Below are 19,239 nucleotides of genomic sequence, written 5' to 3'. Positions count from 1 at the left end.
GTGTCCATCCTCACCTCCCCCAGAAGCTGGGGCACAAGGACAGCACGCCTCCTACACCTGCTGCTGTCACTAAAACCCAGAACTGTGAGTGTCCAGTACAGTTTTCCTCTCTGGGCTGATCTTCAGGTGATGCCTCCTCACCCTGATGCAGGCAAGTTGCCAATGTCAGGAATGTCTGGTCTAACAATAAATGACCTCGCTCGTTCCACCTTTGGGGTCGCTAAAAGGAGAAGGGGCAGCTCTGGAATGGGGTTTCCAGTCCTGCAACTGCACCCCAACCCCTGCAATATTTCTTGCAGTCAGGAGAAGTTCAGGCACAGCAGGGCCTGGGGGCAGCAGGAGCTGCCTGCAGGGCTGGGCTTGCAGCTGCATCTACACTTTCCTCCTGGGAAACCTCGGGCGCAGCTTGTAGGGACCCCCGAAATGGGAGAGGACTCTGCCATCCAGGGATGAAAGGGTGTCTGATGTCATGGTGGGGGCTCTGTGCATATTTTCCCCCCTAATTAAGTAGGGCTTTTTTCCTTCTCTTCCAATATTAAGTCAGGATGCTTTCCTCAGATGTAGAAGGGCAGACATTTTGAAGGAAATTAGTTTTAATCTAATAAAGTCTGTTCCAGGACAGAATTTGCAGTAAGCATAACCTTTTATAAATAAAACTTAAAAAGTAAAAAAACACTGAATTTAAGAGAAGAGAATGTATGTGACGTGTTTTTTGAGTAAATCCTGGGACAAGGAGGTTTATTCCCCCATTAGTGTAGGTCTATAACTTGGAGGCCAGTAAGTGCTAGATAAGTAAGGACTAAAAATATAAAGTGTGGTTAAGAGAGAGATTTTATTTTCAGTTTTTAGATCCCTGCATATGTTGAATCTCATTCAAAAATAGTTACTACAGAATGACAACAATAAAATAATCAATGATCTTACAGATATAATCAATGATCTATATGTTTTTTAGCTGACAAAAATAATAACCTTGATAGAAAGGGATTAGGGAGAATTTATATTAAAATCAACCTAATGATAGTTATTATCAGAGTAGGAAATTATGATTAGAATGAGGAATGTGTTATGAGCACTTTTAGTGTTATGATATGTCATTTACAATATAATTTGTTTATTCATGGTTTTTTCTGTAATCAGTGTAGGGAATGCTTCTTTTTAGTGAATCACAGTAAGAAATGGGCAGCTCAGGGCACTTTAAAGGGACCCTTGTAACTTACTGCTGGGTAACATGATCAGAAAAACCTGAATCCAGGGTTTCTCTGACATCCTTTGTGGTCTGTGGTCAGCCCCAGGGCCATGAGGAAGCTGCTGGCTGGGGTTTTGATAGCAGGTGATCTGTGTAGGATAAGGCTGCCTCTGAGGTCAAAGGCTCCCTGATAATAATTCTAATTAACTCGGGCACAGTCCTGTGTAGTCAAGGTGACAGAGCACCCAGCTCACTTTTCTCAGTCTCTGTATTAGGAGTTGCTGCCCTGGCTTGTGCTGTACAGCACAGTTGTACTTAATCACAGCAGAGGTCACACCAAATTTAAAGCCAAATGTAAGGTCTGAGAATGAGAATTAAATATTTAAGTCACCCAGGCATTTCCATTTCATTTATCTTTTCAGGAGGCATATGGAATTTTGGGCAGAGAAGAACTAAATTAATAATTCCTTTTCCCATGCCTTATTCCCTGTATCACTTTTTTCCTCTGTCATCTTGCTTTCACTTAAATTTAATTTTAGCATGGTGAAATGCACACCAAATTCAGAAACTGAGCATACATTAGGAATGTATTATTCTTGCTGATTGCAGGTAAGTAAACACCAGTGAGGGACTGTGCTTGCCAGTCCTTTCCAAACCTTATGTTAGAACTTGTGGAGCCATGCCAAGCACTGATGGACTTCAGCTATCATTAAAAGCTAAATTTCCATCAGATTTTTGCTAAGGTTCACAGAACTCCTCAAGCAAATTTGAGCCTCATGGTGGAAGTCTGAAGATTGATTTATTGTTGTGTATCAAACTCTAAAATGGCTTGGGTTTCATGTTTTCAGCATTACAAGTAAACTTGGATTCTCTGATCCTGACGCATAGCTGAGTGCAAAAATCCAGAGTGAGCCAAAATAGAAATCAAAACTGATTCTTCTCAAACCATGCAGATGAAACCTGCAGACTTTTTTCCTAGAAGTCTGTACTATGTGCCTTTCAAAGGACTGATAATAGCTTGTTCTTATTTTACAAATATAGACAGATAAGAGTTGGCAAACACTCTGGTGAGAAAGAAAAGAGAATGAAGGAAAATAGGTACGAAGAAGCTGTGAGCCAAGCATCCCCAGAACCATACTGTGAAATGATATGGCTAAAATATGTGCATGGTAAATAGTGTGACATTGAAAAATGAAACATTCAATATTGCAGCCAGAGGAGGAAAATGCCAGCTCCAAAATTGGGTTCTGGCAGTATGTTCAGAGAGTCAATAGGCATATGCTTGATTGCAGTTTGGGTGGAGAGAAAGGAGATTCACAAAGCTCTATTTCAGTTCTTTCTGTATTTTCCCACACTATGAATTAATCACATCTAATACTAATTATATACTTGCAACATTCTGAATTCCTGCATAAACTGTGGAAAAATGTGGAGATGCTTCCAAGACTGGAGCAGCTCTAACAATGAATCCCTCTTGTGCTTTTGCAACTGTTTGCTGTGCGTCATCTCCAAACCCAGTTATGTTCTGCAGATTTACTCTTCTGTACTTTGATGGTGATTTACACTCCTAGGGAAGCAGTTGGGTGAAACCATGTCTCAGAAATGTGGAAGCTTAATATAAATAAATGAAAGCCAGGCGCTTGATTTCAGTGAATCACAGCCTTTTGACGTTTATAATTTCAACACTTGATTGTCCCCAGCTACTCAACCTCTGTGACTCATGGGGATGCTTCAGCTTTTGGCTTGATAGAAAATGTAAAACGTAAGGCTGGGGTTTTTTTAGCTATTCTAGGATGCTAAAAGATCTGGATCCACACAAGTAGGACAAATTCATACATACCAACAGCGTGTTAGGAAACTGTCTAATCATTCTGAATTAATGATGCCCTGATTATCTTGTCTGTGACCATGAGGTCAAATGAAGAGTTTTCTCCAGGCTTTGAGATACAGGCAGGTGTAATTATTTTGTTGCTGTTGAAAATAGAAGCGTGGCCTGACTACAGAGGTGAAATTATTTCAGGAGGTAAATCTGAGAGTTAAATTCTTCATGTTGCTAGGGTTGCTCTTGCCTGGAATTAGACAGTGTGGGAAGGTTTCATCCACAGGGAACCCGTTAGGGAGCAGAAGTGCTGGGATCAGGAGGGGCAGGTGCTGCTCACAGGTGTGGGCAGTTTGAGCTGCTCTGTGTCAGTGTGGCCTGTGGGGAGCTGGGCAGGGACTCTGGAGTTGCTCAGGTGGGACAGAGACATCAGACAGAGCATCTGAGGGCACAGAGGTACCAGGGATGCTCTGAGGGGCACGGAATGCTGTGGGGATTTTTCATCAGGCAGTTTCAGCTCTGCAGGTATGACAAATGTGAGAATTCCCATCTTGCAGTTCAGGAATCAAGACTGATCACCTCTCTTATTATACATATATTGCTGATTTTTGTTTTTTTGTTGTTTTTTTTTTTTTTTTCCCCACACTTATAACAAAGCAATTAAAGAAGTTCCAGTGAAAAATTGAATAAGTTTCAGCAAGATTTTGTTGCAGAAATAAGCTTGATTTTCTGATTAGAAGTAAAAGAACTTGCTTTTGGGAGAAGGAAAAATTGAAGTGGGAGGAAAAATTTTTGAGTTTCAGAAACAAGATTAATATTTCCCAACTTCATTAACCTACTAAATTGCAGTTAATAGCAGAGGCACAATTAGTTAGACTCCAACGAGGCTGGTGCAAAGTAAGTTTCTCATTTTTATCTGATTTTTTTACTTCTTGCAGCCTGGTGATAGATACATTTACTTCAGTTTCCTCTGAATTTGTTATAAAGTAGATTGAAGAAGAGTAGAAACAAAAGAATGAATTGAATAAGAAAATAAGAAGGGTGAATCTCCACACCTGTCCTCTTGCAGCACTTCAGCAGATCTGCCCAGTGTGCTGAAGTGCACAAAGGCTGTCTTTAGAAATACTCTAAAGGTTTGAGAAACAAGAATATCAGAGCTAATGGGGAAAAACATAAGTGAAATAATTTTGCTGCTTTACATGGAGAATCACAAAGCTGCCTGAGTCCTGCCTTTCAGTAGTGTCTGTGAGGCTCAGGTAGGAGAAACCCCAACTTAACATCTGAACTTTGGATGCCGCCAGTGCTGTCTGTGGGTCATGAACCCCCAGCACTCTGATCCCTCTCTAAATGTCCTTGGTGCAGAGCAGGCAGGTGATTTTCTCTTTGGCCACTGCTCACAGGAGAGCCTGGAGCTGAACTCTGCCAGAACTGCTAGAGAGAAGCACTAAAAACCAGACTTATTTCACCTTCTCTGGTACAGTCACACGCAGGATTTGGGGAGTGGGTATTAAAATGTGCAGATGCAAACCCTCCTAATTCTTCTGTACATAAAAGTGGTGTTGTATCAGATTAGCCTCTTGGTTGTGTCTATGCTCCAAGATAAATGGACAGCTATTGTTTTCAGCTGCAGCACCCACCATTCACATCAAAGTCTCTGCATAGCTGTAACAGAGATGAGAAGCTTTTTTTAATCAAATGTGTCTCATTTCCTTCAAGTATTTATGGCTTGTCACTGTCAAACTGAACCCAAGATGCTGACAAATATGCAAGTCATTTGTAAAGCAGTTAAAGTACAGGATATACATAAGTAGAGACATTCTTCTGATTAGAAAATAATCTTGTATTAATAATAAGTCTTCCTGTTGTAAAATTCTTTCTAAATACAGTAATATTCGGAATGGGAATTAGAGATATTTCAGGGATGACATTTCATTATTTCCAATCAGCTTTACTATAAACAAACCCTGCAAATTTTCAGTGTCAGCATATAGCTCAGGTAAAACTAAGCTCGTATTTGTGCTCTGAGTACCTGAATGTTTGCTGAGGATTTATTCATGGCATATTTCTGTTTCTGGATGATGTGTGTTACATTAGGCATTTTGAATGGTATCCATTAGCATAAGCCTTTCTGTCTTTGAAAATATTTATGTCACTAAAGTTTATAAGTCTGTTTTAGGTCTCTATGTTTGTTTAAAGTAGAGATCAGTAAATGGCTGAGATGTGTGTTACATTTCAGGGTTTCTCCATGAAACGTTGTAGGTATTGTTGTTCAGATCCCTGTGTGGTCCAGTCATGCCATATATTATTTTTAAAAAAGGCTAATGACAAGCTATTGCTTAATGAAGTGCTTTCATGGCACCTTATTTAGGAGGGAGGATCTTTTTTCTGGCAGTTGGAGGCTTTTGTAACAATATCTACTGTAATTTCTCCCTTGGAATCTACAGAGTAAGTCATCTGTGCAGTAAACTTATGTCCAGGAAGCCTGAATTAATAACCTCTGGGTCAGATTCACAAATTTCTCATTATTCCAAATACCTTTTCCTGTTGGCTAAGCCTTTTGTTCAAGATGACACTGAATTGCAGTGGTTATAGATGGCTTATGACCTGGAAAAAGCTATTGGCAATACAGGTACATTTTGTCACAGACTTAAAATGAAGCAAGCATGGGAGTAAAATACATTAAATGTACTAGTTATCCATGAAAATAGCCATTACAAACAGCAAATATGTTTGTATTTTTATTAATATTGTTTTAGCGGTGGTAATAAGCTCAGAGTCAACATATTCAAAACTGATAAATCTTTTTTATAAGGGAGTATATTATATTAGCACTAATCTTTATTTCTACAATAAATATTTAAAAGCAATGGAGGATTTTCCTGTCAAGCATAATTAACAAATTTATATAATATTTTTATTTAGCTCTTCTCCTTCCATCTAGACAAATGCAATGGAATTTATAGAACTGTATATAATCTTTTCCATTAAGAAGATAGTAACAATTAAGAAAAAAATGCTATTTTCCCTTAAAAATGTCATTGTTCAGATGATGTCCTGAACAAAAGATGCAAGATCTCAGATAAACATCTGGTAGGAATGAGGGCTTCTTCATGGTTTTTGTTACATGAGCCTTCAGACTCATTTGTGACTGAGTGATACTGTATTTTCTCTTGTTATTCTCAATTTATCATTTACCAGAGAGACAGGAAGGAGCAGCGAAATAGGAAATTAGGATGTTTAGAGAGAGTAACTGGAGAGAGCTAAAAAATTGTTTTTTAAACTGTTTAGATGTCTGAGAGGCCCCTGTGTGTGTGATCTTTGCTGCTGAGCTGAGGGAAATGCACAAATACAAGATGTGCCCAGTCTGGGCTGCCCCTGGCTGCTGGGGACACCCTCAGCTCTCAGCAGATGTTTCATGCAAAGCCCATCTTAGGAATATTTCTTGGATTCTTCAGAGTCCTTGGGAGATGTTATCTCTCTTGCTTATTGAACCTAAACTCCTAATGATTGTAAACAAGACCGAGCAGCAATCTGGATTGTGGGGTAGATGATTCATAAAAGTACCAGTTATCCATCCCCCAGATGGATTCCAAACTAAAAATTTGCCTCCGGTTGACTTCATTTGCCTGATCAGCTTTTCTACAAGTGTTTATCTGTTTTAATTTAGAATAGATAAAATTGCCACACGAGGCAGAGCTGGGGCATGGAAATGGTGGTGGTGTTTCTGAAAATCTCAGTCCTTTCTGCAGTTGCATTCACAGTGTCCCCTTGTGCTCTGGTTTGACCATAACCCTGAAGTTGTGTGTAGGATTCCAATAGCAACACAGTCCACAGCTCAGTGAGTATCCCACTAAATTGTTCTGTGAGTATCTGAGAATTTAATATAGTGAAGAAACAGTTGTCCAGACTCCAGATAGTTTCATGATGTTGCTCTGACAAATTCAGTTTATGTAATATGTTCTTCTATTGCTGCTGTTATATTTATCATTGTTGGCCTCTCTTTGCTTGATGTGAAAAATGGTTAGAAGTTGAAAACATAAAAGAGACAGTTTTTGTATTTCATAAACTTAACTCTTGGGCTCTACCACTCACTTATTCTCACAAGTTCAGGTTGGGAATAGTGTGCAGATGTTCATTTTACCTACACAGATATTTTTCAATATCCAGGTTCTTAACTTACCCCTCTTTCCAACCTCCTTGTCTCCCAGCTCTCCCCCTAGGGCAAATAAAAACTCAAATTTGATGTAAACCTGCCTCAGCTGGTTTATGTGGATTCTGAATTTCTGTATCTAGGACTCATGCTTGCTGAATGGAGTCAAGAAAAAACTTAGTGTGTGACATGAAAAAGTATTTTCTTTGCATCTTTATCTGTACAATCAGCACAAAATAAAATTTTAAAGAATCAGAGGAGTGTATGTGCATACTCTGTGATATCATGTGAGATGATTTTAAACACTTCAAACTTATTTTATGAATAAAATAGATGCCATTGTCCTTCCCCCTTTACTCTAGGGCCATGTGTTTCTTTTATTAAATTAACTCATCATCATGGTTTTGTTATTTCAACTGTGGGCTTAGCTGACCAAATTTCTATATTGCTTGAGAGAGTCATTAATCATTTGAAGAGGATTTGTATATGTTCAGTTGCTCAACATCTCATCTCTCACTTTACCCCCAAATAAATTCAATAATGTTGCACGTGTTCTTTTGCTTTCCTTTTTGTAGTCAATAATATTAATTTAACCTCCTGTGTGTTGGTGGGTGGTTGGAAGTAACAAAACAAAGATGGGATTGTGGCGAGCACCATGAAATTTTGTTCTGTTCTAGTTCTTCACTGTTTAATTATTTTGATTATCCCCTGTTGGTCTGAAAAAAATAAATCTGGTGAAGTACATGTTTAATTCATCATTCAGGGCCACGGTTAGTGTTCAGATGCTGACTGCTGGATATGAACTGCTTGTTGGTTTCTGTATTTTTGGGGGCGGTTATGAGCCCCCAGCCCAAGGTTACAGACAGGCTGTCCCATCCCTGAGCTGGGGAGGCTGCACAGAGCAGCAATGCATGCTCAGTGCTCTACACTGAGGAGTCTGGGTTAAAGTTGCTTCTCATGGGACACAGAGATGATGCAGAGCTCGAGAAATATTTTTTTTCTTCCTGCTTGGAAGCAGGAATGAGGCACTTAGGGCATGTGATTGCAGAAAGGCACAGAGAAGTCACACAACGTCTCTGCCGATAATTGGAAGCAGCCTTGGGGTTGTCATCAACCTGAATGTGTCAGATGAGCTGAATATGCACAGAGCGACACTGACTTCACTTTAAAAGTTTTCATCTTATCTGTTTGGGAAATAGTTTGCTTTTCTATCTCTACAGCACGTTTTGAACTGTAGGGATGGTATTTTTTTAATGTTCTATATTGAGAGCCACTCACTGGTTACCTCATGGTGAAGTGAAAAACATCAGATTATATTAGTGCTTTGATTTTGAGGCAAGTCTGCCATTTTGCTCTTCTCTTTTACAGAATTATTTTGCAGAAGTTGTTGATCCTGCTTGTTCATTAGCTTGGTATTAGCTGTAGGGCTTTCAAGAGAAATGAAGAAATCCTGTGGTTCTAGCTAGTAATAAAAATGGTATTAAAATGAATTAAAATCTAGCAGGTTTTTTTGCATTTGTAAGGATACACATATGGTATGATTTGTCTAAAAAGGTCAGCCCCATAAAACTGGTTTGGGGAATATTTGAGCTTGTGGAATTTAAAAGAAAGGCATCCTGACAACCTGTTTGCATGTTTTGCTTAATCTAAGTATTCTGCATCTGTGATTTGGCCACACCTATATCAGTGGGATACTACTTCTAACCTAAAAATAAAATGAGACATAGTGAAGGTTTTTAATAATCTGAAAATATTATGAATAATCGTGGCTTTCTGTGCAATGTTTTATCTTGCTTTTCCTAGTTTGAAAAGGAAGGATCAAGTCTACTGCAGGATGGAAGTATTTGTAAGCTTTGTAAGGTACAAGTGTGTTCAAAAATGTTTTAGCATCCTCAAGCCTTCAGAAGTACCTGTTAGTCTTCCCTTGTTTAACGTTGCTCTAAAAATTTTCATTATATTTATTCCATGGTTTGCTGCATCTCTAGGATCATGGGCCCTGGCTCTCAACTCACTATTCCACACAACTGGAATCTTTTTAACCTACACACACTGGGAGAAGGGAAAAAGTCAGTATGTCACCAGAGTAGGGATTTGTTTTGGTCTTTAGCAGAAAGTATATCTTAGAGGTTTCTTATGTATATGAAAATGAGCACACTGAATATTAAAAAAATTATAGATATCCAGTAAGGCTTGTCAATTTGTCCAAAATATTACACTAAAAGTCTGTTACATAAGTGTTTTCCCCCTTCCTTGTTTTATTTACTAAATTTTAGTGAACAAAGAGTTTTTCTTCAGTCTTGTGACAAAGAAGAGACTCAAGAGCTTTTGCACGTAAAAGTAAATACTTTTGAAGTTTATCTGTAAAGGAAAGTGAGGCTTCATCTGAAATTTGTAACCTAAAGTGATGTTTTTAACTTTAATGGATGATTTAAAATAGCCATCATAATAATTTGTACATTCAGTGAATCAGTTAATCCTTACAAGTCTGAGACCTTGATGTCTTATCAATTTACTGCTACAATAGGTTTTATACTATAATGAAGTATTATTTATTTATCCTTTTAATGGCAATTTTAATAGGGTAATCATATTGGGACAGAATGTATAGCCTGGGGGAAGGTCATCTTAATTTGACTGTGTAGAAAAGAGATCTTTTTCTTTTCAAGGATGCAAGTAATGTTTCTTTACTATTTTAATAATTAAAGTGGGACTGAATACAACTTTTCAAATCCCAGGTGTTCTTTGAGCCTTGCTGCTGAATAACGCCATAAAAAAGAGGGGGAAAAAAGTGCTGGATGTTCCTACAGAGGAGCAAGGAGGAACCTTCAGAGAATAATTGGAAATTATAAAGGGAAATTATTGTGTCTTACAACAAGAGAAGCTGTTTTTTCAAACATAAAAGCTTTTTAAAATTCAGAAGTTTTTATTGAATGAGGTTCTTTGCTTTTATGACCTTTTATACTCGCTAAACAGACCAAGTTATTGAATACAAGAGCTTTAATCATATGCTTGAAAACATAGATTCTCCTTACTGGACAAGTGCCAGAAGAGATTGTTTTGGGCCTTAGAAAGAGATGTGCATTCAGATCTTTCTCTCCTCTTTAACTTGAGTACCAGAATGGGGATTGCTGTCTCCAGTGTGTTCTAACTAGCACAGCCTCCCTCAGAATGGATAAATTTCCTCATTTTGCTTTTCACATATCATGAACCTTTCTGGTCTCCTTAGAGATGTCTCTTATTTATCAGTTTTGAGAAAAAAAACTTTTTGTCTTTTTGGTTTAAACTCTGATGATAATAGCTATTCTGTAGCAACTGTAGATGTTTCAAAACTGCGCATTTCTAGCTGTCTGCGCTATTTCATGGTAGGTTTTGCTTTTCCCTTAATTTTCCACGTTATTTGCTGCTACTTCATTTTCTCTGATGCCCTAGCCTTTCAAGGCTCAATGCAAATGCCATAAACTTCCCTTAATTTAATATCTTTCAGATACATTTAGCTTTCTCTTTAGATGAGCTGCAAAGTTACAGAAACACTGTGAAAATGGCTCTCGAGTAGTTAAGAATTATCAGTGTAATCCAAATATTGCTCTAATGCTGCTCATTAGGGCAAATCATTCCTATTTACACCTTTCTGGTCCTCATTGCTCTGTGAATGAGACTTTTTTTGCTGCCTTGATAAAAATTTCTATAGTGTAGAAAAAAATATAGCAAACTGAAATTGTGGCTTGTATTCTTTCTTGCTGTTAAAAACCAAAACACTTCATTTTAAAATGGAGTGGTAAAAAGTGATACTTGTTTACTCTTAGGCCAAATACTCTCTAAGTTGCAAAGGCAGTTTGCATTATAATTTATCATTCAGGTTTAGTAGTAAACATTTATGTTTAAATAAAGATGCTGTTTACAATGTTGACAAATACTTGATAAAATATTTAGGCATAGCTGGATATCTATTTACAAAATAATAAATGTAAAAGGCAGTATAGAATATCAGTCTTGTGCGACACTGCAGTTATGGGAGATCTGTGCAATATTTTCATACTGCAGCTGAATTACTGAAGTTTTGTTTCAGACAAGTATCCATTGTTGTCAAGGTGCTTGTTTAGCTGAGACATCGTGCCAAAATAAGTGGCCAAGCTGGAATAGAGAACTTTGAACATGTTTCCTTCTTACCTTGCAGATCACTACTCACCTCCAACCTACTCCTGTGGTTCTCATTGCAGGCCACAAACTTTGCACTTCCCTGGTTTTTCTATTTTATATTTTGAGCAAATTAATTTTTGTCATAATTTATATAAATCTTTGGCAGCCATCCTAAGTGAGCACACAGCACGTGTGCTTCCATTGTGGCTGAAGGAATCTTTGTTTTAAAACAAACTTGTTCTGCCTGTCAGCATGAGTGATGCTGTAAAGCAGTTTTGTGATCAGCTCTGTAACAGCCCCATAAGTCTCTGTCTCCTGTGATTACAGGGCATGGCAGAGCAGCCCAGGGTTCTGCAGAATGGATTTTTAGGATTATTTGCGGTGTCTCAAACATGGTCAGTGCCCTGCTGGGGCAGAATGTTCCAGTGCTTGTTCTGCACTGATCCCTTCATATTGGCTTGCACTAGGAAAACTTTACAGGGATAAAACTGAAAATTGAGATTTCAATTTGCCTTTTCTTATTATTATGATAGAGTGTGGGCTTTCCAAATGTCAAATCAAACATGCAGAATGATGCAGATACTGCAGAGGAATGTATAAGCAAAAAGCCTCAAGGTATTTACTTGAGCAAATGTAAATGCACTAAAGTCTAAAAGTTGATTTTTATTTCTAATGGTTTGTGTAACAGCTGGCATGAAGGGGATTTCCTCACTCACCATCAGGTCTCTAGGTAAGGTTGGAGTAAACTCATCTCTTGGACAAGTCACAGTACAGCTGAGTCTGCTCCTAACCTGGATAATTACCTTGTTATTTATTAGACTAATAACTTTCTTGTATGTTATATTGTGTGCACTCAGAACTCACCTAGTTAAGGTTATATCAAAGACTGACCTCCATTGACAAGATTAAATTGAAGTCATTTTCTCTAAGAGCTTAGCTAGAGTATTTGTGTTGTCAGCAAACAGGACTTTATCCTCTTTCCCTTGGGCTTTATCTCAAATGCAGTGTCAGAATGCCAGATGGATTTACTTTCATATTTTTTCTTCAATTTTTAATACTCTTTCTATCACCTTTCAGCTGTCACACTCAATAATTTCCTTGGAAAGGAAGAGCCCAAAAGAAGCCATTGTATAACAGCTCTGCTTAAATGCTCATCTTTTCCAGTACTATTTTTGAGCTGCATACATTAATGAATAATCCTTAGAACTTGCAGGACTGTCTTAAATATGCTATTTTTGTAGGCTTCACACTTGCAAAAAAACCCTCAACAAGCCAAAGACAAGCCCCCTCAACCCCACCCCAATCAACCAGAAAAAACCCCGAACTAAGCAGGAAAGTATTAATAATCTGCAATAATATGAGGACTACTCTATGCTACAATTTGCTTTAAAATAAACCCCCAAACATAAATCACATTATTGTGTATTCACTGGTAGAATTGAGAAGAGCAAATACAGACTCAGAGAAAATACAGACTCAGACCAACAAATCAATGAATACTAAATCAACTGAAGAAACAATCAGTCCTGAATATCCTTAATTGTAAAATAAATGGTTTCTTTTTCCCTTTTTTTTAATATAGCAGATTTTAGTAGTTGGCTAGCCTTGCCACTTACAAAACTTGATGAAAGAGGTTGCCTAGTAATTAACTTCTTTGGAAAATGAAATAATCCACGGAATGAAATTAAATAATGCTTTTTTAGAGTTGATTTCAAGTACGTTCTGACATCCTTATTTGAAATTTTTCAATTTTTCCTTCCATTTACAAAGTATTATAAAAGCCATGGGCAAATAAAATTTACATCCTTGAAATTGCCCAGTCCATATATGAATTTTTGTAGAAATTATTCCATGGTACATATCTTAAGTTCAGTTCAAGAAGAACAGTATATTGCTGCATATTATAGTACACAGTTCTTTATCATCAAATAAACATATTTAAGTATTATATGCATTTACTCTCAAATGGATATTAGGGCAGGAACTCATTTTAATTGATGTGATTCTTCAAAGACACTAAACTTTGGCCTCCTCCAATTAGGAAGCACATCACAAAGTGTTGCCAAGGGTTAATGTATTTAAGAGGTTAAAAAATAGGCTGTACTGTTTGTTGCTTTCAAAGCTTAGTAAAATTTCTGGTTAAACTAGATCATAAAGATATCAATAATTTTATCTAAATTGCTTTTGCTTGTCTGGTTATAGTTCTGTACAAAATTGGCCAAATAGTCTTCAGGAATCTTTAGCAGGCAGACAATTATTTCTTGTTCAAAATAAGTCACAATTAAGTTTATATATCCAGATTAAAGTATGCATATTTTAGAAGGCCAGCTATGATGTACATTCCTAAAATTCAGTATAAAGCAAATAATTTTAGGAAATGTCAGTCAGTACACATTGAGTACACATCTACAGCTGGAGTTAATACTCCTGAGAAGTAAAAACACTTTTAATTTGTCAGGGACTAATTTCATCACTGACAGCAGTTCTTGATCTGGTGGAAGTAAGCTAAACAGAACTCATAATTAAGTAATCATCCAGAAAAATATTTAAATTTAGAAAGCTTTGTATTAAAAATAGTACAAATATTGTTTATGATTAGAGCTTTTCTTGGACTGCCCTTAACATTTTCAGGGCAGCCAGAGAACTGAAACAATATGGGGTTTTCTTGAGATGTACTGATAAATCTGTTTTCATAAATGTACCTGTACGAAGAGTACAGAGGGAATCTCAGAGAGGATAAAAACTTCTTGTTCTAGCAGGAGATGTTAATCAGTGAATTGATAGATGTACTAAACCATTCAAACCTCATTTTGATGCTGAATGTGCGTTCTGAACAGGCAATGTGGGTTTCTGTTGCAGTATGAGTACTTCAATGCTGTGCTCATAAATGAACGAGATGAGGAAGGGAACTATCTGGAGCTGGGGAAGGAGTTCATCCTGGTGCCAAACGACCACTTCAACAACTTGCCTGTGAACATCAGCCTGAGTGATGTCCAAGTACCCACCAACATGTACAACAAGGGTAAGAAAAGAGCTGCTTTATTCCATCATTCCACTGGCCTGACAAAAGCACACCCTCGCTTAAAAATGAAGCTGTTGATTAACTGTGTATTATCTGTGTTTTCCAGTTGGCAATAATACTGAAATTTTCTATGGAAGAATGTTTTAAGTGTGACAGTTTTGTAATATCTTTTGTTTTGTGGCAGTTTAGCAGTTTAATGAGGTTAATGGTTTGCATATGAGGTTTGCATGAGTTCTGTCATAGAGTATGGCAGAATATGTTTATTCCAGTGAATTATTTTCCAGAATCTTCAAATCATTTGAACAGGGCGTACATTGTCACAAGTTTAATTCTATCCTTTCTGAGATTTAGAATTGTCTTTGAAAGATACAGGACAGGTGGAGGGAAATACTTTATTAGATTTATGCTTTCAAACTTCTGAGAATATTTCTAGCAGTAAACACAAACTCTGCTCTGATTTTGCAGATAGTATTTAGAAGGAATAATTTCTGCTTCCCTATTTGATGTAAGTGCACATTGTACAAACAGCAACATTAGGTGTTAGAAGTGATGGACTTTGGTCTAAAAATTTGGAATGTAAACTAAACTCAGATGTACATTTACTCATTTTCCTTTTGCCACTTTCCTTTAATCAGACAGCAGGAATTTGTATTTTTGCAGTGTTTATGCAGCACCTATCTATTTATTTTTCTCAAACCAGTAATAAAAGAAAAAATTAGAAGGGAAGTGCCAAAGTTTCCTAACAATATCTACATTATATTTGTCATTGGTCTCTGAAAGCTGCCTAATCTCCTTATCTAGTTCCTCTTCTGTGTTTTAACTATACTAAAAGACATCTAAAAGGACATTAAATGCTTTCCTCTTAATACATTCCAGGCTAGCAATTGTGGTAATTCATGCAAGGATATTGTGTAATAAGGCGAATTAATTCAGCTAAGTTGGTCTGGTAAGAGAACCAGTGGATATGGCAGCTTCTTTTCAAAGTTAGGATTCTGACTTGAGAATCCTGAGAAGCCAAAACTCCTACAATAGTCTTAAAGCAGGGATGAAAAATAAATCTTCCTAGAGAGTATTTGAAAGGTTGTGAAATGATTAATGCAGGATATTTTGAAAAGACTTGGAAAATGCTTAAAGCTTCTAAAGATACCAAATGACTCGTTTTGTGCAAGTGCTAATAGTTATTTCATCAAGTCTGTCTATAAATTAATTCATTCCAGAATTGCTTAGGAGGAAAAAGAAAAGGAAGGATATAGAGGTCAGACAATTTGCTTTTCTGGAGAGGGAAATTATCCTGAGTATTTAGTGAGAGCAGTAGAACTAAAGAACCTTCAGGTATGTGATATGTGCTCATGTTAGGTATTGAATGCATTTTATATGCTGATTACTCTTAGTTAAAGGCCAAAGGACTGGCTACATCTTGGCTCGGCCTCTCATACAGGGATTTTCTGTAGCTATGGGCAAGATGGAGTTCTGTGATGATTCCTGTTTCTACTTTGTGTAATTCAGACCATCCAAAATTGTCACTTTATGCAGCTGCAGAAGAAAGCACAATTTTTAATAATTTGAATGTATTCCAACAGCAGAAATCTGGTTTGTTACTGGCATTTTCCTTACACATGAACATAATAATCTTGTTTGGAGCCTGTCAATGTCTGGAAATGGTCCTCTTACCAAGCAGAGAACTATATACTTAAAATTTGTTGTTGCCCCGTTCTGTAATGCAGAGGGGTGATAACAAGTTAATTTAATCCTAACCTGAGGGTACAAGCAGAAGATATTGATAGGTTTACAACCAAGTGTCTGCAGAATACCATTTCTCTATGAAGGGCCTGTTGTTCATTTCGAGGTGATGTTTGATTTTATTGAATTACTAGGGAGAGCCACAGCCAGAACTCACAGTTGGAAACAGACAAGTGTGATCACTGAATAGTTAAACACAGGGTTCTTGAGTCAACATGGGAAAAAAAGAACCCTATTTGTAAGCTGATTCTAAACTTTTCCCTTAACTTTGGTTTTTTTAGGCGTACAGATATTGATAATTTGCAATGGGTTCAGAGAGGAGTCACAGGACTCATCAAAGAATTGACAAATGTGCCATGGACTGAGACCACAGGAGCTCAGTTCATTTAGCTTATTCAAGAGATGATTAAAGGCTTAATTAGTTGTTCTGTAGTTAATTACTAATACCAGGCTCTATAATCTGGTTGCCAAAGATTGTAAAAATCCTGTGGCTGAAATCAGGTCCCATTAATTTGCAAATTGCACAACTGTGGGCTCAGTGAAGCTTTGGGAAAAGGTTTGGCCTGGTCAACTTCCACAATCACAGTGATGCTGCCCAGCTGTGGAATCACTGAAGTGCACAATCCCTAAACTGGGCACTAAATGAGGTTGGCTTAAAAACCTTGGCACATAAACATATTGCTATTCTTCATTTATCTTCTGGCTCTTTCAGCCTCTTCATAGAAAAGCTTAAAAATATTGATGGCAACAGCAGGAGTAAATTATTTTCCAAAACTGAAGGTGTCCTTAGAATGAGAATTAAGAGCAAACCTAAATTTCATTACATTTATGGTGAAATCAAGACAATGAAAATATGATAAATATCAAATCTATGTCTGTCAGTCATTCTATTTCTTTTCTTTGAACACAAAGTGTGCTCATTACCTATAGGCTCATTGCCCATAGCCACAGGATTTGCAAGGCAGTATCTTTTTAAAAAATTAATAATTAATTAATCAAGACATTTTGTGATAACAATCTTGGCAAGCAGTAGTTCTTGCATCCCCAAATTTTGCAATTGTCCACTGTGTATAGATTTCTGAAGGAAAGCAGGGAAAAGTTTCCTAGTGAATTAGTTATATAAAAATACTCATAGAGGAAAAAGAAATGAAGAATGAAGGCATGTTTTTCATGTTAGAAGGAAAGTTTAATTTTTGGAAGTACAGAATCAATCTGAATCTGGTTTGGGCTATGCAAAGGCAGAGTCTAGGTGTAAATAAGGCACTGTTTCATTCAGCTGCTGGGATCTTTTATTAAAAAAGTTTATACTGTTTACAATAGAGGCACAAAATGAGTTCTCATAGGTCTTATTTTTTATGTCTTCCTATTAATTTAGAATGGAAATTATCTGGGACTTGCTGCTTTCTTGGACATATCTTGCAGGTACACTTCCAGCTACACATTTTTAAGATACTCAGATACAACTTTCTATATATCCATCAGTATATTTTAAACAGCTATTGTAGAAGACTTTAGTGCTAATGAAGAAATGATTAGTAATTTAAAATTGGTATGGCTTCAAAATTTGATTTATTACTTTCTGAGATGACAGTAGTATATTTAGAAGACTCCAGGAACGTGACATATAATTAAAAAGTAGCACTTGGAATGTGGGCCAGGCTTTCTGGCAACCATCCACGGGGAGCTTGGCGTTAGCATTGCCACTGGGGAGAATAAGATTCTAGGATGGATTTAAGTACACAAGGAAATGATAAAAGAAGACTCAAAACTGATGTTGCAGATGTTGACAGTGTATAAAAGAAAAAATAGACTAGCATTTTACCTTTTGTTAGCATGAGAATATAGGTAACCAAGATCCCATATTCTTTGACCAAAATATGTGCTGTATCTGGGATGAAGAACCTCCAGTTTTTGGGGGTTTTTTTCCTGAATCTGTCACCTCATATTTACTCCTACTTGTGGACAGCAATGACATATTTTCTGCTGTTGAGTTTTCACTCAGCAGTTTTTCCATGGAAGAGCCTAATGAATACTTGGATAAATGTGGTTTTCAGAGGAATGTAGATGAAAACCAAAGCCAAGGTGGGGGTCAGTGTCTCCTGGTGACACAGTTCTCAGTTATGGCACCTGTTGAAAAGCAAAGCCTAGAGCAGCACAGTACCAGAGGTGACACACAGCAGGATCTCATCCACTTACAGTAACTTTGCATAAAATCCAGGAAACACCAGGGGAAATCCATTGTCTTGGTATTGGCTGAAAACAGCTCCTGGATTTGAGAATTTGCAGTTGGTCTTTGTTTGTATGACAAGGTAGGCTTTATGTGTGTAGAAAGGGGAAGAGCCCAGGTTCTCGTATTTTCAATGATTCAAAAACATTAGGATGCAAGCACTTGTCCTTGCCTCTTAAACTCCATTTCTCAGTGTAACAGCTTCTTCACGGTAAGAAATTTAGAACTGAAGAGAGACTTTTTCATGTATAAAATTATTATTTTTTCTAACCCACTTGTATTTAATGAAATCTTACAATGTCTTTGCCTCCATATTTGGTCTAAGATTGATATTTTGGACTAAAATATTACACACCCAAGGACAGCCTTTCTAAATGTTTTTAAAAATAAAAATGCCTTGTAGAATGAGCCAAGCTTGACTTTGCTCATTGGGTATTTTGACAGAAGTAGAGTAAGGTGAGCATATGTGGCTCTATCTTGCAGCCCTGGACAGGATCTCTGAGATATGGTGGATGAGACAGGCAAGTGCCAATAAAGGTAGATTAGAGAAAGGATAATTCCTTTGTTTGGATCAGATCAGATGCATCTTGATAAGTATGTTTGATTTTGCCTTAAAAAAAAAAAAAAGAATAAAGTGAAACAATTTATCTTGGCAATAGAAGGGAAGTAGGCTTATGTGAGTTGATTTAAAGTAATGGGAGGTTTTTCCTTTGTTGTCATTTCTAGTTTACTGAATATATAATCTTATTTTACTTGCTCAGTTTTATAATGGAGAAACACTTCCTAGGGGATAAACCTTCATCCCATTAATACAGCTGACAGTGAAATTAAGTGCATTCTACAGCTTTGCAAGACTTAGTTATCCACTGAATTTTTTGTACTTATTAAAAGTCATTGAGCAAAGAGTCCAAACTTAACTACTGGAAAAAAACTCCAGATTTTCCAATTTTAAATA

The 19,239-nt window shown here is 37.0% G+C and overlaps 1 protein-coding gene across 1 annotated transcript in view; it reads left to right on the top strand.

Annotated features, from left to right (window-relative positions):
* Window positions 1–19,239, top strand: part of CACNA2D3 (calcium voltage-gated channel auxiliary subunit alpha2delta 3) — a 382,632-nt gene that overhangs the window by 139,405 nt on the left and 223,988 nt on the right. Inside the window, exon 5 of the mRNA XM_058032041.1 lies at window positions 14,155–14,317. Within this exon, the coding sequence (XP_057888024.1) occupies window positions 14,155–14,317 (163 nt within the window). The remainder of the gene's footprint in view (window positions 1–14,154; window positions 14,318–19,239) is intronic.

Source organism: Melospiza georgiana, chromosome 11, assembly GCF_028018845.1.
Source record: "Melospiza georgiana isolate bMelGeo1 chromosome 11, bMelGeo1.pri, whole genome shotgun sequence".
NCBI lineage: Eukaryota > Metazoa > Chordata > Aves > Passeriformes > Passerellidae > Melospiza > Melospiza georgiana.
This window is presented reverse-complemented; position numbering and strand designations above follow the sequence as displayed.